Source organism: Vulpes vulpes, chromosome 12 (genome assembly GCF_048418805.1).
Source record: "Vulpes vulpes isolate BD-2025 chromosome 12, VulVul3, whole genome shotgun sequence".
Taxonomy (NCBI): Eukaryota; Metazoa; Chordata; class Mammalia; order Carnivora; family Canidae; genus Vulpes; species Vulpes vulpes.
Window position 1 is genome coordinate 298,312 of NC_132791.1, and position 23,488 is coordinate 321,799.

The 23,488-nt window shown below is 41.4% G+C and overlaps 1 protein-coding gene across 2 annotated transcripts; it reads left to right on the top strand.

Annotated features, from left to right (window-relative positions):
- The first annotated feature begins 211 nt into the window (after positions 1 to 211).
- Positions 212 to 22,672, top strand: RAB14 (RAB14, member RAS oncogene family). 2 transcript variants are annotated; one of them, XM_072727492.1, is made up of 8 exons: positions 212 to 349; positions 7,541 to 7,599; positions 8,743 to 8,796; positions 10,005 to 10,182; positions 14,430 to 14,496; positions 19,044 to 19,131; positions 19,499 to 19,529; positions 20,461 to 22,672. In XM_072727492.1, exons 2-8 carry the CDS (start codon positions 7,548 to 7,550, stop codon positions 20,636 to 20,638), a joined length of 648 nt encoding a protein of 215 aa, XP_072583593.1. In that variant the 5' UTR covers positions 212 to 349; positions 7,541 to 7,547; the 3' UTR covers positions 20,639 to 22,672. The 2 variants fall into 2 exon arrangements, with proteins under 2 accessions (XP_072583593.1, XP_072583592.1); XM_072727491.1 differs by lacking the exon at positions 212 to 349 and adding an exon at positions 1,398 to 1,900.
- The last annotated feature ends 816 nt before the right edge of the window (positions 22,673 to 23,488 follow it).

Genomic DNA, 23,488 nt, shown 5'->3' on the forward strand with positions numbered 1-23,488 from the left:
CCAGCAGGCCGGGCCGGCCGCCGTCTTCCGGGCCCCGCCGGCTGCGCGCGCAGCCTCCTCCCCCCGCTTCTTTTGTGGTCCGGCCCATTGCGAGGGTGACAGGAAACCCTGTGCAGGGAGCGCCGCCATCTTGGACCTGCCCGAGGAGATCCTGAGGGAGCCGCGGAGCCGTCGCCGCCGCCGCCGCCGCCGCCGCCGCCGCCGCCCCCGCCGCTGCCGCCGGCGCGCCTGCACCTCGTCGGCCCGCCCGCCGCCTCCGGGGCCCCGGCCGCCCGCCCGCCCGCCCGCTTCCTCGTCCTGACGCCCCCCGCCCGCCCGGAAAGCTGCCCAGCCACCAGCAACCCCCCAGGTGAGCCGGGCCTTCCGCAGCGGCCGTCGGGCCGCGGCTGCCGGGCGCGGGGGCGGGGGCGGGGGCGGGGGCGCCGCGGGCAGGCAGGCGGGGGGCGGCGGGGGCGAGGGCGAGGGCGTGTGCGGCCGGCCGCCGCCGCCCCCGCGAGCCCGGACGTGGAGCCCCGGCCCGGCGCCGGCCCGCGTGGGCCCCGGGCACAAAGGCGGCGGCTGGCGGCCTCGCCGGCGCGGCGGGGCTCGGTGTCCTTGTCGGCGGGGCCGCGGCGGAGGGCCCTGAGGGCCGGGAAGGCTGAGGGCCGGGAAGGCTGAGGGCCGCGGCTGCTGAGGGCCGGGAAGGCTGAGGGCCGGGAAGGCTGAGGGCCGGGGCGGTGAGGGCCGCGGCTGCTGAGGGCCCTGAGGGCCGGGGCGGTGAGGGCCGCGGCTGCTGAGGGCCCTGAGGGCCGGGGCGGCCCGGACGGCGCCGAGCTCGGGTGGCGTCGGCCCGTCGTGAAGGCGACAAAAAGTTGTGGGTTTTGAGCGTTTCTGGGACTGGAGGGGGGACGGCGGAGCAGGGAGCCCGTCGCCGGTGCCCTGGCTGCCGACTGCGCCGACTCCGCTTGGCCCGGTCGGGCCCGGGCTGGGGGCTGCGACGTCCGCGTCCCCGTCCCCGTCCCCGTCCGCCCGGGACGGCCGCGGCGGCGCCTCGGTGGTCCTGGCCGTGCGGGCCTCCCCCGCCCCGGCGCCCCCCGCCGCGAGGCCCGCGGCCTCCCGCGTCGCCGCCTCACCCGGGGCGGGTGTCAGGTCAGACGGTGCCTGCAGAGGAGGGAAGGCGGTCGCGGGCGGCCGCGGAGGCTCCTTCAAGGCCGAGCGGCCCCGCATTCCTTGAGGTTCCAGCTACGTCCTTAAAGTCCCTGCATTGACGACCCGGCTCGGAGCCCGTCCCCCGCGAGCGCCCTTACGTCACCGCAGTGGGAGAGGGGTCCGCGGAGCGGGCTCGGCCCAGGCAGGACGCCGGAGCCCGGGACGCCTCGGCGCGGCCGACACACGCCTGCGCGCACGGGCCGCGCCTCGGAACTTCAGGGCGTAGCTTCCAGCGGGTGCGGGTGGGTCCCGGGGCTGTCGGGCCGCCCCCCGCCCCGCTGTTTTGGGACCGTCGCCTTCAGACATCACGTTTCATCAGTGAAACTTTTGCCGTTTCCGGTCCTTTTGGTGCTTGTAGTAAAGCGGGTGCGGGCCCGGTGCTGCGTTCTTGCCCCGAAGCTCAGCGGCGGCGCTCGGGCACTTTCTTCCCGGGCTGCGGCCATGACGGCAGAACTGGCCTGTTCCTGGCACCGTAGAAATGCGGCTCTGTTTCTTGCATTGGTTTATGCAAAGATGTGACATTGACCGTCCTGCCAAGAGAGTTTTTTAAAGCGGAGGCCACAGTGGGTGGGCTCTGCTGAGGCCGCGCCCTCGGATTCCCGGCCGACACCTGTCCACACCGTCCCGCCACAGCCTGTTAGCGAGTCTCCGGGAGACGACGTCTCCGCGACGCTCCTGTCGGTGGCTCCTGCCTTGTCAGAGCCTCTCGCAGGTCTGTGCCTCGGAGGTGCTCACAAGGGTTTCCGCGTTGGGACCACAGGGCTTGTGGGCGCTCAGCCCAGTCCTGTTCCGTAACGGGATGTCTTAGGTGCAACAAACCCCAAACCAAGCTTAGTGATGTTAGTAATGAGGATCGGAATGTAAATCACCTGGAATCTGTGGGTTGTTTTTGTCCTGTGTTGTCTGGAAGTTATGTAAAAATCACATCGTAGCATCGTTCGTCCTAAGAAGTAGGATAAAATAGCTGTACAGTGGTTGTGAGGGGAGTAGTCGCAGTAGTGCCTGAGTGAACACAGTAAAAGCCGAGGTATTAAAAAAAGAAAAGATGCTGTCAGTGTCCGGAGTGTGTTTTTTGAGGCCGATCATATGATTGACTTTCCCCATATTATTATGAATTTCTCCTTATTATTGTAAATGTGTAAGTAATGTTGGAAGTATTATGAATGGGAGTTGTTTTATTTTTAGAAAATATTTATCCTAGAGAGATTGAAGGCATGTGAGTAGGGGTGGGGCTGGGGCTGGGGCTGGGGCAGAGGGAGAGAGAATCTTCAAGCCGACTCCTGAGATGATGACCTGGGCCAAAGTCCAGAGTTGACCACTTAACTGAATGGGCCACCCTGGCGCCGCTTGTTTTTGTTGATTCTTGTTTGTTTTGTATTAGAATAGTTGTTTATCTACTTTGAATACTTTAGAATATCACCAGTGAATATAGCACATGCTTACACTGTTAATAGAGTTATATAAAGTTAGTAATTTCTCCCTATCCTTTTTTTTGCTCAGTCCACATACTCATTTTTCACAATTTGGTGTGTATCCTTCCATATTCTCTGTATACAGGATTGAGGAAGAGTGTGTATATGTGTATGTGTTTAAAAATGGGATATGCCACTGCATAAAATTTCTATCAACTTTTTTTTTTCACTTAAAAATCATGGATATATTTTTAAGTTTATTATCCATCTCTGAATGGTTTTTAAACTAGAAGCATGTTATTTCATGATTCTTTAGTCATTTCTTTGTTGATAGAAGTACAGATTGTTTCCAGTTTTTTTGGTTTTGGGTTTTGTTTTGTTTGCTGTATAAATACTGCATTAGATGCAGTTGGACCTATAACCTTATGGATTGAAGATCTTGTATCTGTAGGCTACTTCTTGGTCACAGTTGATTGGGATTATCTTTAAGATTTTAAAATTTATTGTTTACTTCCCCAAAAATGTGGCAATTCAGACTCTTGTAAGCAGAGTGTATGAAAGGTCCTTAACCTTCTTGTCTACATGCACATTTCAAATCCAGTCATTTATATATCTGTTTAATTTCATTTGGAGATGTATCTAACTATATGGAGACCATGCGACTTTGTTTTGGGGGCAACAATGATTTGTCTTTAATGTGTATTTTAGTAACCATGTAGATCTCTGTGTATTGGCCTGGAAATGGATCCATGATTTTGTTAAGTGAAAAACATGCAGTTTGATGCAGTAGCATACCCCATTTTTTTTTTTAATTTTTTTTTATTATTATTTATTTATGATAGTCATACAGAGAGAGAGAGGCAGAGATACAGGCAGAGGGAGAAGCAGACTCCATGCACCGGGAGCCGGACGTGGGACTCGATCCCGGGTCCCCAGGATCGCGCCCTGGGCCAAAGGCAGGCGCCAAACCACTGCGCCACCCAGGGATCCCAGCATACCCCATTTTAAAATATATTCCTTACCTTAAGGGTGATGTGTTTCTTGTGTTGAAGATTTAATGTTAATCTCAAAAAATCCATTGTTAAAGGAGTATTAGGCATAGTTAATTTTTAAAGGGACTACACCACAATCATCAGTGTTTGGTATGCATGTAGTAATCATTAGTCTTGACAAGAAGTTTAGTGCTAAGTTTTACATGCAGTGATAGTAAGGCCTGACCCTAAATATTTCGTGTAATTATCCTCCATTTTTCTTTGATTTTTTTTTTTTTTAAGTTTTATTTGTTCATGAGACACACTGAAAGAGGCAGAGACACAGGCAGAGGGACAAGCAGGCTCTCAGTGGGGAGCCCGATATGGGACTCGATCCCAGGACCCCGGGATCGTGTCCTGAGCGGAAGGCAGACGCTCAACTGCTGAGCCACCCAGGCGCCCTGTTTTGGTTTTATCAGTTTACATATGTATGTGTATCAGTCCACATACATACATGCTTTTAATAACCTGCCTTAGAGAAAATCATGTTCTTTGGAGTCAGGCCTGGGTTCAGATTCCAGCTCTGCCATTTACTATTTTTGTAACACAGGCCAAATTAATGAATTTCTCTAAACTTCAATTTCTTCAGTTTTTGCATGGACATAATGACTGCAGAGTTGTGAGAATTAGGTAAGAATTATATGAAGGGAAAAGTACTGATGATCATCACACGGTTTACTCTAAGCAAATGTTGTTACCTTCAGAAACTTTAAGTGGATATAACTTGAATTAGTGTTACCATTCATATCTACAAATCCTGATTATATCCTCTAAATATAATTTTTTAAGACTGAAGTATTATATTAGTACCAAGTGAGAAAGATCTGTGTCCCAGAGTACCACTAAAGGGTTTCATGGTGCATCCCTTAACTATGAAGGAGGCCAGATGGTGTAGTGAGTAAGAGGGGGTTCTCTGCAGTTAAAAACAGTCTTAGGTACAGTATAAGCTTGACCACTTAGCTGTGTGACCTGGGCATGTTACTTACCTGTTGAGTCTTCATCTGTAAAATGAGGATTATAGTCACTGTTTTATAAGGCCGTAGTAAGGATTAATTGAGATTGCATGGAAAATGTTTAGCACATTGCCCTGGTGTATATTAAGTACTCAATAAATGGTAACTAACAATTGTTTACTAGTTTGCAGGTTGTTCATCTGTATTTAATGGTGCTTATTGTCTGAAAGGAGTACTTTTTACTTAAGGAAACCAGAGGCATTGAAGATCTTATCTGCATTATGAATTTTATTTTCATACTTTTCTAACACATGGAAAACACATTTTAATTTCACCAGTAACTGTGCACAAGTTATGAAATATTATCAAGGTTTTTTAATTAGTGGAGATTGTAGTGTTGAATGAACTCATGTTTTCAGAGATTTGAACTAGACCGACAGTTTTTACCCCCTTTCTCCCTTTTTTTTTTTGACTTTTGAGTAAAGCAAAAAGCATCCTTAGATAATAGAAAACTTTTTTCCTCTTTCAATCCTGGTTAAAAAGTACATTCCTCACCTTAGCAGTGGTATGTTTCATTCATGTTCAAGAAATGATGTTGAGAAATCCTTTTTTAGGACAATACTAATTAAGCATTGGTTAATATTTAAAAGGGGCCACTCCAATATAGTTATAATGTAAATACATAATTTTGAGTGAATGTTACCAATAAGCTATGGGGGTATATTTAAACCTAGCTAGTTTAATAAGAGAGGGAGGACCTGTTGTGTCAGTGGCTACAGTGCTAGATATTTTCTGCCTTTCATTGTCTACTGAAATTATTAAACTTGAGTAGCTTTCCCTTTTAACTTTGCCTTTAGGGTTCATTTTTAAGAAACTTGAACCAGAAAGTTGTGTGTTTAGGTGAAGACAGGGTACTAGTATTTACTCCGAAAAAGTGATCATTGTCTTTTATTTGGGAATAGTTTATGCTAATTAATGCTTGGCAGTTTTAAAATTAGTCATCTTATAGATATTTAATAAATGCTTCTGTGGTAATTAGCAAGTACACAAATTAATACAACTAGAATTGGCTTATAATTTTATGATTAGCCTTTAGAGCATTTCAAGGAGAAATTAGAATTGTTAGAGGCTTTGGTTTTAACATAATAAAATGGAAGGAAGCAAAAAGTGTGTATGGCTACAGCTTTGGGTAAGAAGAGAGAAAGGAAATGGGAAAATCAGAAGAGGAAGAAGAGCATAAAAGAAACTAATTTTAAGGTGACTAATTCCTTTTCCTCAAGTTTGAATGGGAAAAGAGGAGCTTAAAAAAGAAGTTAAAAATTAATTATAGGGTTCTGGGAAGAATGCAGGTGAAGAACATAATAATCTTTAAATAACATTTTATTGTGAAAGATTTTTTTTTTTTCCTTGTGTTTGGGATCTGGTTTGGATATCTGGTGAATAATCCACACCAATTTTAGCCTCAGGACCAAGTTCATTCTTAAAAGTTTTGCATACCTAGTGTCTGGGAAAAGAGAAAAAAATTTATGATGGTGTTCAGAATCAGTTAATCTAACTAGAGAAACTCCCTTCCTGAACGAACTGGTTAAGGGAGTTTTCAGTGATGTTGAAGACTGATTATGAAAGTGCTACATGTCAAGCAGGAATGGGTAGCAGGGCATCCGCTTTTGTTAAATGTAATCCTTATAGTTAAGTGAGAAGATTATATTGTGTGAAGTGATTGTCTAATACTTAACTGTAATTAACAACTTTCTCTTTCCTGTTAACAATAATTCACTTGTTTTAAATAATACTTTTTTATAGGTTAAATTTTATTACATAGTAATTTTGTTAGCCTTAATAAATGAATTTCTGCAATCATATCAAATGTTTGGCTTGTATAGTGTGACAACTGGCCATAATAGAAAAAATCAGATTAAAATATTGGAAATCAAATTTTTAAAAATGGGGTCAAATCTTTATATATGTGTGAGCATGTGAGTAATTTTTATCTTAAGCTGAGAACTGGTTTGAGAATAAACGTTACTGGAAGTTATTACCAGTATTAGAATTTACCTCTTGTTTTTCTAGCACTTAGCACAGTGTCTGACACATTTAAGGCATTCATTTGGATAAATTGGAGAGTTTTTTTTTTAAGTCATTAAAAGTAGAAATTGGAATTATTTAGGTTAAGTCTATCTGAGGGCAAAGATAGGCTATGATCTTTCTAAATATCTTCTAATACATAAACCTGAAAATTTTACAATCCTTAATTAAATTTTAGGCCATTATTTTAGCTTCTAGAGTAGTATATAGTAGGCACTTGATACATTGTTAATCTTCATATCCTTTATTGGGTTGAGCCGTATGAAAGGGCAAATTACTGACTTTTTAAAAATGTATAAAAACAGTAATTTCATGTGGTTTTATCTAATTCTGGCAGTAATTTGGTTTGGAAATAGTTGGTCTTTTTGGATGCTATGCTGTGATTTAAAGTAGTAAAAAAAGTTATTTTGTGTTTTTAAGTTAGTGGTTACTTTTTATAACACACTGTTGTAAAATCAAAGAGTTCTGAACAAGTTGGCCATCAGTAATTCACTTCATCAGTTGACAAGGGTGGGGACTCCAAAGGGAAGAGCTGTTTATAATGATGTTTAATTCAAAGTTACAAAGATTTCCTTGTTTGAAATTTTCCAGAGTAACTTTTTTTTACTGGATATTCCCTAAAGTGAAATTATGGAATTGTTCTGATATGATGGTTTCTTAGTATTTCTGTGGATAACACATGAGAATATTAATGTGCATCCACGAGAATTTTTGCATTTTATCAATTTGGAAAGTGTAATTCTGATATAACTATAAACAACATTTTGTTTATAATCAGTATGCTGTGTTTTATGTCTTTAAAGTCTAATAGTGATCAGCTGGAAAACATGCATATATCCTTCTGAAGTAACACAGTTTTCTTTGTTTTTAGTGCCACCATGGCAACTGCACCATACAACTACTCTTACATCTTTAAATATATTATTATTGGTAAGTCTATTTAACTTATGCTCTTGTTCTACAAAGTTACTACACGAAATACTTACATACTAATAGTTAACATAGCATTCCAGAAGTGAGTGTTGTTTGTTTTTTTTTTAACTGCAAAATTTAAGTTCCTTTAATAAGATTTATTTTTGCGGTAACGATGTACTTGCATTGTGGCCCTGGATACTTCTGTAGTACAATGGTGGGGACTTTTTGAAGTGATACAGATTGTTCTTGAGGGCTATCTGAAAGCTCTGTTAATCCTGGAAATGGGGCTAATTTCCTAGGAGCACGGATAACATTCCAAAAAATATTGTGAAAGCCATCAGAGCCCTGTGGATTCCAAAAATTGATAGAGTTAACATTGACTCAGAGTAGTTGTGTAATATACACAAAATATAATATCGGTGGTTTTCTACGTTTCAAGATACTGCTCATATTAAAAGACTGTTGTTTACCCAGGTCTGGTTGTAAGAGTTCAGTTGAAAGTACACGTAATCTTTTTAGTTAATTCTTCATATTTAGAATGGTGTGGTGTAATGGTGAGTTCATGTGACTATATGATAATACTTCCTTCACCAGGGGTTAAATTGCTGTAGTATAGTCAGAGAGGACATCTGTTCTCTTGTGGTTTTCATATAGTGCACATGCTTTTCTTTTGTGGAATCGTATAAGAAATATAAGGAATATGAGAAGAGATGGGATCTAGTCAAATTTCCCAAACTTAACTGTTTTTTTGCTTGTTATATGCTGCCCTGTGTGTGTTATTCCCAGAATTCTTTTGCTTTTATGCATGGATTAAGGGAAAAAACAATACAAAATTTTTCAACAGCTCATAGTAAGGAGTGCTCCTCTTAAAAGTTTCTTTGTTAAAAAGCACTTCCTAGCTGATATGTTATTTACTAACATAATTTATAACTTAATTGTCCCTGCTAGGTTGGCAATAGTCCATTTGTACATCACCCTGAAAAGTGACCTATAGCATCGTTCAGACTCATTATATATATATAAGGGAAATAAAACTTTTCAAGTGTCCCAGAAATTTGTGATGTGATATGGTAGGGGGTATAGCAATCTTTGCATATAATTATGAGTATAAAATTGAGAAATGTAATTGCTGCTTGAAACTTTTTCTTTTTTTAACAGGGGACATGGGAGTAGGAAAATCTTGCTTACTTCATCAATTTACAGAAAAAAAATGTAAGTTTAATATATAGGTAAAATAATATATAAATTAAACTTACATTCACTTTCCTACTTTTTATTTTTTTTCTAGTATACAGACTTTCCTACCTTTTAAAAAGTAACATTTTCAGTATAAACAAATGGGTGTATTGGTAGAATGAAATATTTAAATATAAGTTTTGTTTTTAGTGAGTGAAATTTTTTTAAATAGGTGCATATAAAATGAAATACACTTGTATGTATAGAGTATTAATTTATATACCGTATATAATTTGAGTTGTTTAGGTTTTTTTTTTTATAGTGGTAGAAAATTTTTAGAAATGTATATTGTAATGTTAAATTTAAATAATCTTTTAAGTCTCCATTATAGAAATTATTAATTTGTTGCATGTATCATTTATTTATTAACTAAATAATAATAGATTAGAAAATATTTAAATGAAATTCTTTCTGTATCCAGTACTGGTTGATTAATGTTTGAAGTACAACTTTGTTTTAGATGGTAAGGGAAGAGACCATCTCATCTTATTTTTTGTAACTGATAGGCTAAATATAGTTGAAATTGTTTCCATATAGTTGAAGTTATTTTTATGGCTTTTTTTTTTTCTTCTTAATGTAAATTTTATGAAGTCTCTAGCAGTCTTTGCATACTTGTACCAGAGAATAGTGGGTTTAAGGTTTTCAGTGGCTGAATTATAAGGAAAGGACCAATAAACTTGTCCTATTGGATTGGACATACGTAACTTTTTTTTTGGACATATGTAACTATTGAATGGTTTGTTATATGTAATAATTGTCAGAAGTCTAAATAGCATAATGTTGGTGTTAGGAAGAGCTTACCAAAATATTTTTAATTAGCAGATTATTTTAGGCCAGGGGTCAGCAAACAATAGCACGTGGGTCAAATCCAGTTACTGCCTGTTTTTGAAAATACAGTTTTATTAGAACACAACCATGTTTATTTTACTTATTGTCTTTGGCTGCTTTTGTGCTTCAGTAGCACTGTTGAGTAGTTGGGCAGACCTCTGGCCTACAAAACTTAAATATTTATTATTTGGTCCCTTACAGAAGGTTGCTGACCCCTGTTCTAATCCAGTCAAATTTCTTGGATTTCTGAGTTTTTGCTAACTTTTTTCAGTGCTAGTTTTAGTTTATGTATAGCCTACAAGCATTAATAAGTCATTTAATTATCCAGTGGATCTTATTTCTTTTTTCTCTAACAGTTATGGCTGATTGTCCTCACACGATTGGTGTTGAATTTGGTACAAGAATAATTGAAGTTAGTGGCCAAAAAATCAAACTGCAGATTTGGGATACAGCAGGACAGGAGAGGTTTAGGGCTGTTACACGAAGCTACTACAGAGGAGCTGCAGGAGCGCTTATGGTGTATGATATCACTAGGTAAGAGATTAATAGTTTTTCAAACTTCATACTTGAGAAAAGAAATCTACTTTAGGCAGTGTGGGGTTTTTTGTGTTTTTTTTTTTTTTTTTTTAATTAGGCATTCTTTAGTTTGTGATCATGTGATTATAAATGAGCTTATTTGGGGTTTATGGTTTCTTCTCTGCATTGTTGTGTAAGACTCAATGTAACATGTTGATTTCCTTTTCTGAAAGTGGATATGGCTGAAGAAAAACTTTAGGAGGTGCTGGTGGAGCTAATAGAAGAATACTATTCTGAAAAGCAGCATCAGTTCAATTATTTGAGGTGAAATAATATTTTATACCAAACTTTGCTCTTTTCACGTCAGTAGAAAGCACGCAAGCCTTGAGGAGTCACTCTATTCAGGCTCTGGTGTTAAAGTTGACGTCTTTTCAAAATAAGGTCAGGGAAGGAATTAAGTAGTTTTGCTAATCCAGCGATGGTAGATTATAAAAAGTTCTTATGTGTGCATCCAAAGGTGTTTAAGGTATTCATTTACTTAAATTCTTTTTCTAAAATGGATTGATATGGTTTATATACTTCATGTAGTAAGATTAAATTTATTTCAGCTTGGCTATTTCTGGAAACTAAAAGCACTTGATACAAAGTAACAAAACTGGACCATAAATATTTGGCTTCAGAACACAGGGAAAATGGTGCCACTTCATTAAATGGTGCTAAGCTAGAAAATGAACTGGATCACCTTTCGTGCTAATGCAGAGTGCCAGTTTATAGTGGTGTGACTCTTGTCTTTTGTTTGTTTTTTTTTTTTTTTCCTAAAGATTTTATTTATGTATTCATGAGAGACACACAGAGAGAGGAGAGGCAGAGACACAGGCAGAGGGAGAAGCAGGGTCCATGCAGGGAGCCCGATGCGGGACTCGATCCCAGGACTCCAGGATCACGCCCTGAGCCGAAGGCAGATACTCAACCGCTGAGCCACCCAGGAGTCCCTCTTGTCTTACTTTTTGGGGGGAGGTAGGAATAGGTGAGTGGGACCAAATGATAATTAGACTTTCAAGCGTATTACCTTTTGGGAAATGCTTTATACTGTTTCCTCTTCAGGAGTCACGATACAGTGTACTCATTAACATATTAGTTCTGAGTAGTTCTTCCTGAGATGTTCTGCAGTAGAAATTTTCTTTTTTTAATATTTTAATTTATTTATCCATGAGAGAGACAGGGAGAGAAAGAGAGAGAGGCAGAGACACAGGCAGAGGGGAGAAGCAGGCTCCATGCCGGGAGCACGACGTGGGACTCCATCCCAGGTATCTCCAGGATCAGGCCCTGGGCTGAAAGGTGGCGCTAAACCACAGAGCCACTCAGGCTGCCCAGTAGAAAAATTCTTTAACTTAGTTTAGTTTGGTGTTTCCTAAGCTTATTTTATTGGAGAACACCTTGGGAAATGTGGACTTAGAATAACAATAGTGGCTGATTGTAATTATACTGCTTTTGAAGTTCATTGAGTTCCAGAATTGGGCGATCTCAGGGCAAAACAGACTGAAATAGCCTTAATCCTCTTCTCTCTAGCCTGGCAACTGGTAACATGATAAGTAAATAGTTTGTGGGAAGAATATTAAAGAACCTGGCCGTCTCTATAGGACATACTAATGAGGGATGCATTCCCGAAGACTTCGCATAATTAAAAACCCTGTTATTATTAAATATAAATGTGGTGGTATGTACTTAAGAATGTATCAAAATGTACTTTGTATTGCCAAGTGTGCTTGTGTTCTTCCCCACCCCTATCTTTACTAATAATATAATTGGTATGTAACAGTGTGGAACTTTAAGGTCTACAGTGTGAGGATTTGATATATGTATATAGTTTGCTTTTAAACATAGCTTTTAAGCATAGTAAATACTTTTGGTAAAATTTGTGTCTGTTTGGGTCATCGGAAGTACTTCTGGTGGAAACAACACAAATGTCTATCAACTAAGGAATAAACAAATGGGTGTATTGGTAGAATGAAATATAATTTGACCGTTAAAAGGAAAGAAACCGATAAATGCTATAAAGTGGATGAATCTTGAAAACATTTTGCTAAGTGAAAGAAGCCAGATATAAAAGGCCACATGTTGTATGATTCCATTCACATGGAGTATCCAGAATAGGCCAATTCATGGAGACAAAAAGTGGATTGCCAGGGGGTGAAGAGTGAGTGCTAATGGGTACAGAGTTTCTTTTGGGGTTGATAAAAATGTTCTAGAATTAGAAACTGGTGATCATTGCACAGCTTTAGGATATATACCAAAAATAGCTACATTGTATACTTTAAAAGGATGAGCTTTTATTGTATGTTTATTATATCCCAGTAAAAATATTACTGAAAAAAAAAGTACTTCAGGCTTTAGACATGCTTTATTGATATATTTCATAGTGACATTGATGTTGCATCCATGACACGGATTTTTTGCTTTTTTCTCTATTCCTTGACATTTTGCAAAGTTGAAAGTTCTGCTTTAATAATACTTTTTATTTTTAACATTACACATAATTGTTACAGGATACTTCCTAAATTGACAGCATAGTTTATCATGGCAGTTTGGCAATAGCAGTTGTTTGGTGTGTCATTTAACATCCTTGGAAAGTCAGGGATGTTTTTGCACCTTTTTTTTTTTTTTTTTTAGCACTATTACCACTAATTAATGAATATTGGGATGCCACTGTATTTATAGATTTGACATAATGGTGAATTTTAGGTTAATAGCAGAACAATTACTAGAAGTATTAGCAGAGGTTATGGACACGTGTAAATAATATAGTTTATGTGATCTTGATACTTAAAAGGATGTGTAGATTTTTGTTTACCAAAGTGGTGACAGTTTGTAAATCACTCTTGATGCCAGCTTTGACATTTTAAAACGTATCAAAATCAGTATATTTTTGGATTTGTGCTATTTAAGTTTTTGTGCACAGAGTAGGGTAAATATATTATGTAAAAGCAAGGTAGGCCAGTACTACAAATATTGAACAGTAAAGTGATACGGCTTGTGCTTTTTAAAAATATTTGACCATTAGATTTTACTTAGAAAATTTTAAAACATTGGGGAAATGTTACTTTTATTTATTTGACCTTTTTTTTTTTTTTTTTTACAGTTAGGTGGTGATTTGTGTGTAACATAGTTTAGCACAGTAAAAAGAGAATCTTACAACTTCTTTTCGGTTCCCCTTGGGAAAGGATTGTTTGGAATATCCAGCTTTATATGGGTACTGGCAGCTGGAGTTCATGGAGTATATTCACAAGGCTAAATTTGAAACACTTTGAGGACACTATGTGCGTAAAGGGTTCAGGGCCTGGCTCTGAAATTATTCAAGTCTTTGTGGGCTTCTGTTTCCTCACCTGTTAAGTGAGTAAGATGGATTAGTGTTCTGTGATTGTATATAAATCAGACATTTTTAACTTTCAAAAATTTTATTTGACCCCTTTGGTGAAGTCTTACAAATATTAATATTCTGCTATATATAAGATTGTAAAATACTTGGATTTGCTTGCTCTCTTTGGGCCTATTTGCTGCAAATGAGCCTGTGAGTTTCTAAACTCTTGCTTGGAGAAAGTGGAGAAATACGGTAGTCTGAATCCCAGAATGATTTAGTTGCTGGTAAATAAGAGTACAAAGTTAGAATAAACTCACTCTAATATCTGGGGGCTTGAATTTCCAGTCAGATAAAGTGCCTTTTTCAAGCCAGTTTTTGTTGTCATAGTTAACTTTCTCTTGGAAGAAAGGTCTGTAGTCAGGTGATCGTCTTAGTTTCTAGGATAGAAACTTGAAGAAACTTGAAGAAAACAGATGCAAACATGTTTGCCATTGAACATATCATTTGTTAGACATTTTGGTGTTTTTTCTCCCATTTTGTGATTGAAAATATAAATGATTTACACATAATCTTAGTTTTTACTTCAGATGGGAAATTCTGAGTTCAGAATTGTTTCTGTTAATTTTTTGTTGTTGTTCCTCGCCTCCTTATTGGTCTGTTCAGGAACGTGCTTTTAAATGTAAACAGTTTACTTCTGATACGTGATTAGCAAAGCTGTTGGATGTTGATTTATTTATTTAAAACAAATAATAGATTTGGCTAGATTTTTAGAAAGTTATGTATTTTTACATTCCACAGGTTTTGATGAAAAGTGACTATTACATATATTTATTTGAAGTTTCTTTTTTAAAAAATTGAAATGGTAGTTGTATGTAGTAGTCACAAATGTAAACTTTAATTTTTGCAGAAGAAGTACGTATAACCACTTAAGCAGTTGGTTGACAGACGCAAGAAATCTCACCAATCCAAATACGGTAAGTTGAATAAAATCTATTTATACAGAACATTTTAAGATCTATGCTAATCCCAAACGGAGTCAATTGCTAGTAGGATTTTTGTATATGAGTACTGAGAATGGGAGAATATTTAATTTTTAAAGTAATTGAAGAGAAGTTAACTTTTTTTTTCAATATAATTACCCCAGGTTTTGAATCTTATCTTCGGTTTTTGTCCGTGTTTGTGGTTTAAAAAAAAAAAAAATGTTTTGAATGAGGTGGTGATTTTATGTCAGGTGGAGACCATGAAATCTGAAATAATCAGTTTAAAATGGATCTGCATTTGTTTCATAAAAAATTAACCATTAGAAGAAAAACTGGGCAAAGTATAGAGATCTCTATTTCATGACAGCTGCTTGTGAATCTACAATTATCTCAATAAAATTTCAGTGAAAAATAGAGTTCTGCCTGCTTAAAAAAATTAGTTTTTTAATTAACATTTTTTTCTTTTTAACAAAAAAAATCTCAACTATACTTCAGTAAATAATTAAAAATAGATTTGGAAAGTAATCATTGTGCTATATTTTCAAATTGCAAATTTTAAAAGTTTTTTTTTAATGAAAAGAAAAATTAGCTTCTTAGCCAGACTGAGAAGATACTGAGGTTTTAAAAGCCAGCTACCATGGTGGAGTCTCAGTGTCCAAAGATAATGTGGGTCCTTGGCCCACAGCATGTTAATGGCCTAGTAAGGAGGTAGCTGTGTGTATACAAATAACTGTGCTGAGAAGCAGAGTGAAATAGGAGTTAGAAATAGAGCAACCGGTGTGTGTGCGGCTGGAAGTGCCCAGGATAAGCAGCGCCGTCTGGAGAAACCAGCTTTGCAGGAAAAGTGGTGTTTGAGCTGGGACTGTGGAGGTGAGCACGATTTTAGTAGATGCTAAAGGGGGCATTCCGGGAATAAGTGAGGAAAGTCACTGAGCTGTGACTGACCAAGGCCTGTGGCTCACTTAGCTTTTGTACTTCACCATCTAGCAGAGGTCAGATTGAATAAATAGGTAACCAGTGGCAAGATTGGCTTTTATCAGGGAACAGCAATAAATTGTACTAAAAGTTAACATGATTTGCCCCCCCCCCTTTTTTTTTTAAAGATTTTATTTATTCATGAGAGACACACACACACACAGAGCGGCAGAGACACAGGCAGAGGGAGAAGCAGGCTCCATGCAAGGAGCCCGATGTGGGACTTGATCCCGGGACTCCAGGATCACGCTCTGGGCTGAAGGTGGCGCTAAACCACTGAGCCACCCAGGCTGCCCTGATTTGCCCTTTTTTGGCGGGTAAAGGTTTATTTTAAAGAGCTTGTGAGTGGGAGAGAGGGAGAGGGAGAGAGGATCCTTAAGCAGGCTCCCTGCTGAGTGTGGAGTTGACTCCGACTCAGTCCCATGACCCCTAAGATCATGACCTGAGTCAAAATCCAGAATCGAAAAACAAAAACAAAAACAAAAACAAAACAAAACAAAAAAGACAAAATCCAGAATCGGCCACTTAACCGACCCAGACACCCAGGTGTGCCCCAACATGATTTATAAAGCCAGGGACTGTGCCTGCAACCTATCCTGGCTTCATACCCATTATCCCCTTAAACCCACTGTAGGTGTACGTTCAACTATAGATAAATGTTCATAGCAGCTTTATTTACAATAGCCAAAAATTGGAAACAACCTAGATGGTCAGCAGTAGGTGAATGATTAAACAGTCTGATACATTCATAATATAAAACACTCCTCAGCTTTATAAAGAAATGAAATGATACATACGGCAATTTAGATGGGTCTCAGGGGCATTGTGCTGAGTGAAAAAGTTATACTTACGAGATGACTTACTGTAGGATTCCATTTATAAAACATTCTCAAAAAGACAAAACTGTAGAGGAGTTAGCATTGTTGCCAGGGGTTAGCAAGTGGGGGTGAAGGGTATGAGTGGTGTACCCTGAGCACAGCACAGAGCATTCTTTCTAGTGATGGAACAGTTCTGTATCCTGATTGTGGGGACCCAAACTTGTACCTGAAATAAAATTGCATAGAACTGTACACACACACACACGGGTGTACAGCTGGTGAGATCTGAGTAAGGACATAGATTGCACCCCTCAGTTTGCAGGGTTTGAGCCTGTGATACGCTATCAGGAGGCTCGGTAACGGGTGTACAGAAGCTGTCCTCTTGTCTGTGATTCTGTAGTTATCTCAAGAAATCTGTTAAACAAAACTCACTGTAGAGGGTGCTCAGAGGAATATGACAACAAATCATCCGTATCCTTCCTGCCTCACTTATGCCTCTTTGAATTTTACCAGATCTTCAGAAGAAACTGTTAGGGCGGGAGAACCTTGCCCTTCAGGATTCTTCTGGCTTGTCTAAGAAATAAATTGACAGTTGATACAAGTTTCTGGAGATGGGAGTCCACCCCCTCTTCTGGTACTGAGAGGGAAACGCCCTTACAGTTGGGGATTTTTCTTGTAAATGTAGATGTCTCTTGAAGCATAACTTTTGGGTTTCCAGAGCTTCACTTGTGTCTGCTGCTGCTTAAAAACAAGCCAGCTTAAAATAATCAGTAATTCCAAAGAGGTATATCTGGGGATGGCAAAATTTGCTCCCCTACAGAAGAAAATCTCTTCAAGTCTGGCTCAAGTATTATATTTCCTGTAACATAGCCTACAGTTTCTGTGTAGAAGTTACGTACTTCCCCATGTTGGTGGTGGTATATTTTGTACCTCCGTCTGGTTAGCGCACGCACCACTTTTATGTCTGCTTTCAGAATGATGGGAAGCACCACTTGGAAATTCTTAAGGAATTTGGAGAGGAGGCAGTGTTTCCATTCAGCAGATTTTTAAACTTCTTTTAAAAAAAAATGCCTTTTACGAACAGCTTTGTTGAGATCTGATTAACATAATTTGCTCATTTAAAGTGTGCAGTTCAGGGGTGCTTGGGTGGCTCAGTCAGTTAAGCGTCGGCCTTCGGGCTCAGGATCCTGGGATGAGGCCCCACATCTGGGGGGTCTGCTTCTCCCTCACACTCTCTCTGTGCTCTCCCTCTCTCTCAAAGCTTTAAAAAAATGTGCAGTTCAATGTTATTTTTTTAAAATTTATTATGAAGTATAGTTGACATACAAAACATTTCTTGTTTTGAGTACTTGTCTTATGGTGGCCCTGTACTAGGCCGTTGTGACTTTTTCAGTGTTGATTTAAGAAACAAACTGATTTCCTTTTTAAAGTTTTTTTTGTTTTGTTTTGTTTTTTTTTTTTTACCTTCTTCTTTAAAAGACTAGCAGACTCCATGTAAAAGCCTCTTCCCCTCCACAGTGGGCCCTTGTCCACATTGAGGAATGCTCACGTTCGTTACACTGCGTAGGTGTTCTTGCTCAGGGTTTTTACATTCAGATACAATGGACATTGGACATCATTTTTGGAAACAGGTGGGCTCAGGGGCTGTAGTTTCAACATGAGAAAAATTAATGGTGGAAATCACTTTTGGTTGAAACCATCTTGGATTACCACATCTGTTTGGAAGGGAAAGGAGTCAAATAAGTTTATATATAGACAGAGACAGTTTATCCCTAAATCGCTCCCCCGCTCCGGCCCCTGAAATCACCATAAAGATCAAAAAGCTGTTTCTTCAAGGCTGTGAACTTTTTTCTTCGAACTTTGCAGAGCTGCCTTTAACTTTGGCCTAACTTCACTTACATAAATGATTCCCAAGTGAGTGTCGTTGTGTGTGATATTTTGCTTTGGATCTGAACCCCCTGCATATGTGCCCCCCTACCCCGTCCTCCCACCACCACTTCCCCACGGAACAGACGCTTGTTTTCAGTTGCTACAAGCTTAGTGCTGCGAGGGCTAGTGGAGAGGAGGACAGAATTTGAAGGTCACAGTTGGGGGTTTCTGCCTGGGTTCTGATGTCCTCCTACCACCCGCTCACTGACCTTCGACAAGGCCCTTTGTCTTATTTGAGCACTACTTGCCTTACCTGGAGGAGCTGAACTGGTAGTTTGACTTTTTGAGGGTCCTAGAGACTGGGGAAAACCATGGGCCTCCTGTTCTTGGTTACAGCATCCTCTGCTTAATTTCATGGATCCTCCGATCCCCTGGAGCTAGTCCACGGACCCTCTGTGATCTTACTCAAATCAGAACCTTTGGCCTGGACCAGGGGTTCCTTATGGGCTGTATTGTTTTTGGATGGCTTGCGAACTAAGAATGGATTTTACATTTTTAAAAAGTCATTTAAAAAAAAAAGTATATGCAGAGACCCCATTTGGGCCCACAGACCTGAAATACACACTTTTGGCCTTTTACAGAGTTTGTCAAACCCATGGCCTACATAATTGCTGACCTCTCTCCTAATAGGACGGACTTCATGATTCTCATCTCTCTCTGCTGGGTGATTGCTGATACTTGGTTTCCTTTTAGGCCCATGGGGCTGGGTTTTTTTTTTGTTTGTTTGTTTGTCAAAAATTTTGGGGTTTCAGAATTTTCATGGTTGATTTTAAATGGTTGCTTTTATTTTAAGATGTCTTTCTTTTGGTCACAAATTAGGTAATAATTCTCATAGGAAATAAAGCAGATTTGGAGGCACAGAGAGATGTCACATATGAAGAAGCCAAACAGTTTGCTGAAGAAAATGGTGGGTTTAAGACTTTTAATGGCTTTTTTGGGGTCACACCTAGAATGTCTAAGGAAAGGTGGGATTTTGGTACTGTAGATTATTTGACACTTTTAATGCCAACTACTTTAATCTCAAGAATGAGGAAACAAAATGTGTGTCTATTTGACGTTCCTTCGTGTTGGGGGGTAGCGCACGTATTTAATGACCAACATAAGGGCCCCTCCTTGCCTCCCACCCTCCTCTCAAACTAACGTAATGTTCTGTAAAATACTGTGATAGGAGTACTGATAGGTGATGGGAAATTCTTACTCAAATGTCATTGAAGAAAATGCCCTTGTGAATTAATGTGAAATGTCTTAATCATAGTCTGAATTTTAATTTTTAGGCTTATTGTTCCTTGAAGCAAGTGCGAAAACGTAAGTATGGCTAAAATTAATCATTTTCGGTTACATTCAAACTTCTCAAAGTAGAACCAGACATGTGGAAAATGAATAATAATGTGTACATGTGTAATGTGTATGGTGGGAAAAACAGTAAGCAGGCATCCCTTTGCTTCCTGTTTAAAAGTAGTATTTTTTGCTACTTCACCTAAAAGATTGTACCCTGATTGTGCGCGCGCCCCCCCACCCCTCCACCCCGTAAATGAAATTGTGTTAGCATTTCAAAAGTGTTTGACTTTCACAACTGTGGTTGAGTTTGGCATCCTGGACTCCAGCTTGGTCAATCTGTTTATTTAATACTTCTGATTAAAAAGTGTGGCTTAAGGAAACAATGTCTAAGAAAAATCAGAAGCATAATTAATGTTTTCTAATCGTTATTCCATGTCCATTGTTGAACCCAGGACTCCCATCAGAGTTCACTTATTAAGCCAAGAATTCCTTGCCATGGTGAGAAGCTAGCCCCTTTCTGTTTAGCTTCATCCCTGTTGTTAGTACTCAGAGACCCGAAGTGGGAACGTGGCCGAGCACGACTGTATCGGCATCACGTGATAAGAACAGCATAGTCGATGCCTGGCTCGTCAAACCATACGAATCTGGAACCTCGCTCCTGTTTGGAGTCCCTTCCTGTTATTAGTTAATGTAAAACATTGTAATGATTAGAACACATCCAGTTATCCAAATGGGGTTTGTAGAAACGGCTCTTAGCACCGCGTTTATGTGCTCTCCACAGAAAATATTTCCCTGCGTTGTTCTCTTAGCTCGGCCTTGGTAATCTCTTATTAGATGACAGTGGCTAAGTTGAAGACATCATGGCAGTTGGCGAAAGGTTAGCAAAAGGCCAGTGTACAATGTCTTACCGTTTGTGCGAAGCTGTGATCCTCGAATAAAGTTGTCCATTGCCTCGTAGGGGGGAGAATGTAGAAGATGCCTTCCTGGAGGCTGCCAAGAAAATCTATCAGAACATTCAGGACGGAAGCCTGGATCTGAATGCCGCCGAGTCTGGCGTACAACACAAACCTTCAGCCCCCCAGGGAGGCCGGCTAACCAGCGAACCCCAACCCCAGAGAGAAGGCTGTGGCTGCTAGTGACCTCTTTGCCGTCGCTCCCATTTGACCTTTCACCTCTGTCTGTTGGAAGCAGTTCTTTTTACTGCCTCATTGTCTTCTGTACATCTTACTGGGTTTAATTAAAAAAGAAAAAAAGAAAAAAACAACTCTGTTGTAAAAACAGTTTAACACAATACTAAACTGCTAAACAACTAGATGTAATCAGGTTATCAAAGGCAAGTAGAGTAATAAATCTCTCCTGCATGGTAAATCTAGACTTTTTCTCCCCTTGATTGTCCTCGTGATAGGTATGTCACCAGTACATGATTCACACTGAGCACTGATGCTGGACTTCAATGATTTTTATCCTTCCCTCTTTTTGGCAAGGCTTCGTCTTACCGTATGGTTTAAGTTGAGGGTATCTTGAGCCTTTCTCCCCATCTTTACTGTTCGAGTATGTCTGTTGTAACCGATACGTTTATTGCTGTGAAACGACTCCCGATAGAGAATGGTTCTATTACTGCTTTCGTTGTTTCCGTTGGATACGTTCTCCTGTTGTGTGGGTGGCATTTTTCTCGTGGAGGTTTGCTTCTGTCTCAGCCTTGCGCAGGGAAAATATCCACTTCTCTTTTCTCTTGTGCTTAATTAATAGCTTTATCCCTTTTTTTTTTACACCGTTTTATCCTTTTCTCTTTAGCAGAAAGTAAATATGTATAAAATTTGAAGGAACCGAACTAACAATACATTCTGTGTATATTATTTTAATGAAGAAAATAAATTGATTACTGGCATTGGAACAGTATAAAATACCAGTTTGTACAGTATGACCTGTATGTGACCATGTTACTCCCTCCGTTTCACACAAGGAAATAGACGCGACTGCAGTTCGCAAGTCCTCCCGGCCCCGCGCCTGGGGACGGGTGCTGGGGAGAGCTCCTAGCGCGAGAGGATTGACACTAGCAGATTCTGTTCCACCCTTGCACTGTGGCTTACCTGCTGATTTTCTTAACTGTTCTTGTGCAATCGACAATGTGCTAACCTGCTTTTCTCTTTGTAAACATTTTGCATTACAGGCTGCATTTCTTGCCTTACTGTATAGAAAAAGAAAAAAGGCTGGGTTTCTTATTGCACATTTTAAGCTAATTTTATACCTTTATCTTCTTGGAATGGTGAGATTGTGTACTGGACAGTCAGAACCGCAGGTCTGCTGTTAAGGGATTTTAAATTGTGCATTTTTAACACTACAGTGAAATGACTGGGGACCTCCCTTGCGTTGTTCGTATGAGGGGCTGTTTTGTGTCCTGTTGGCATAAATCGTTTTGTAAAAGGGAAAGTGCTTCTGCCGGTGTTTCGGTGCACACGGCGGAAAGGATCCTGTATCTCAAGGGAAACGGGACAGCCGACCTGTTTACTAAGTTTTTTGCATCTTTGGGTTGATTCCTGATCGAGCTTACGGTTCAGGTGGAGAACTGAGCTTGTCTGAAGTAGGAGGTAAACCCCGGTACGTTCTACGGACTCACTCAGCTCCGCTGCTGTGTTTAAAATACACATTTTAAATCCCTATTTACAGACACTAAAGTAAAATAAAAAATACGGCTTTCTGGGTTGTAAACATGTGGTAGTACTGGAGTGTTGTATAGTCCATGTTAAATAAAAGCCAAAACTGGAATGTGCAGAAAATAGGATCTGGTTAATTTGTGGACTCATCTTTATTTTTGTCTTTGTTTAACTTTTTTAAAAACGAGATTCCTGGAGTAGGTCGGTATATTCTGTTAAAGAGTCACAGTGACCCATTTTGCTTCTTACCCTGTTGCTTCACAAGGGACTTGCCCGGGGACCACGACCTGCTGCTGTGTTCACGGCCGCCGCCCCACCGGGACGCCAGGTAGCAATCACAGCCCAGGACGGCGCTCGTTGAGGTGCAATACCCGACTCCCAAAGTTAGTCACGGTGGGTCTTCGTTGTTCTTGTGACAGGATCTATCCAGACTGCTGTACTCTTCATTTGATGTAACAAGATGCTATTAATCTAAATATTTGTAAATAAAGTACCTGTATCTAGATTAAGGTAAAACGGTTTGTGTGATTTCCTGAACGCCCGGGCGCTCCTCCCGCTTCAGGCCCACGGTGTGGCAGGAGCGCCCGGTCCGGGTCTTGTCCTATGCGGAGGGGTCTGCGCACCGGGCCGTGGCCGCGGCCTCCGCGAGGAGTGTCGTCCCCGCCCCCATGTTCGCTCGCGCCGGCGACCGCGGCGGTGCCCGAGGCTGACCTCCCCGACTGCCTGGGCCGGTTCTGCTACTCGCGCGTGGAACCCCCGGAACCCCCGGCGGGGAGGGGCGGTCTCCTGCCCTGTGCCCCGGGGCGCCGCGGCTGCCTGTTCACCCCGTTGGCGCGTCTCAGCGTGGGCGGTAACGCGCCCTGGGGGCCTTCCCTGGGGCTGGTGATGCTCCCGTTGCACTGGCGGGAGGTGGGTCACGGCCCCTCATCCAGGCCGGCCCCGTGGCACGAGAGGGTCCTGCACGCTCGCTCCGCACCGGGCCGGCGGCTGCGAAGTGTGCGGAGCGCAAGACCCCGGGGCGGGTTTTATTTCCGAAACAGACGCCTCCCAGGACCTCCTGTGTGCGCGTGGGTCCCGTTCACCCCGGATCTGACGGCCCAGGCCTGGGGAGCCCGGCGGGAGCAGGAGCCCCCCCGGGGGGGGTAGTAGGAAGGGGGGAGAAGACGAGAATGGGGGAGGGGGCCGCGCGGACCGCCCGTGGCAGCCACGGCCGGGGAGGACCCCAAAGCTCGGTGTCGGCCGCGGACCGGGAGCGGCTCTTCCCCGACAGCTGCTATTCTTGTTTTTAGGGAAATTGCGTATTTGCAGAGCCTGGTGCTGAGCCATTAATGA

Coding starts and splice junctions, on each gene's coding strand:
- RAB14 (XM_072727492.1), top strand. CDS start 7,548: ATGGCAACTGCACCATACAACTACTCTTACATCTTTAAATATATTATT. Junction 7,600..8,742: donor CTTTAAATATATTATTATTG/GTAAGTCTATTT, acceptor TTTTTTTAACAG/GGGACATGGGAGTAGGAAAA. Junction 14,497..19,043: donor ATCTCACCAATCCAAATACG/GTAAGTTGAATA, acceptor GTCACAAATTAG/GTAATAATTCTCATAGGAAA.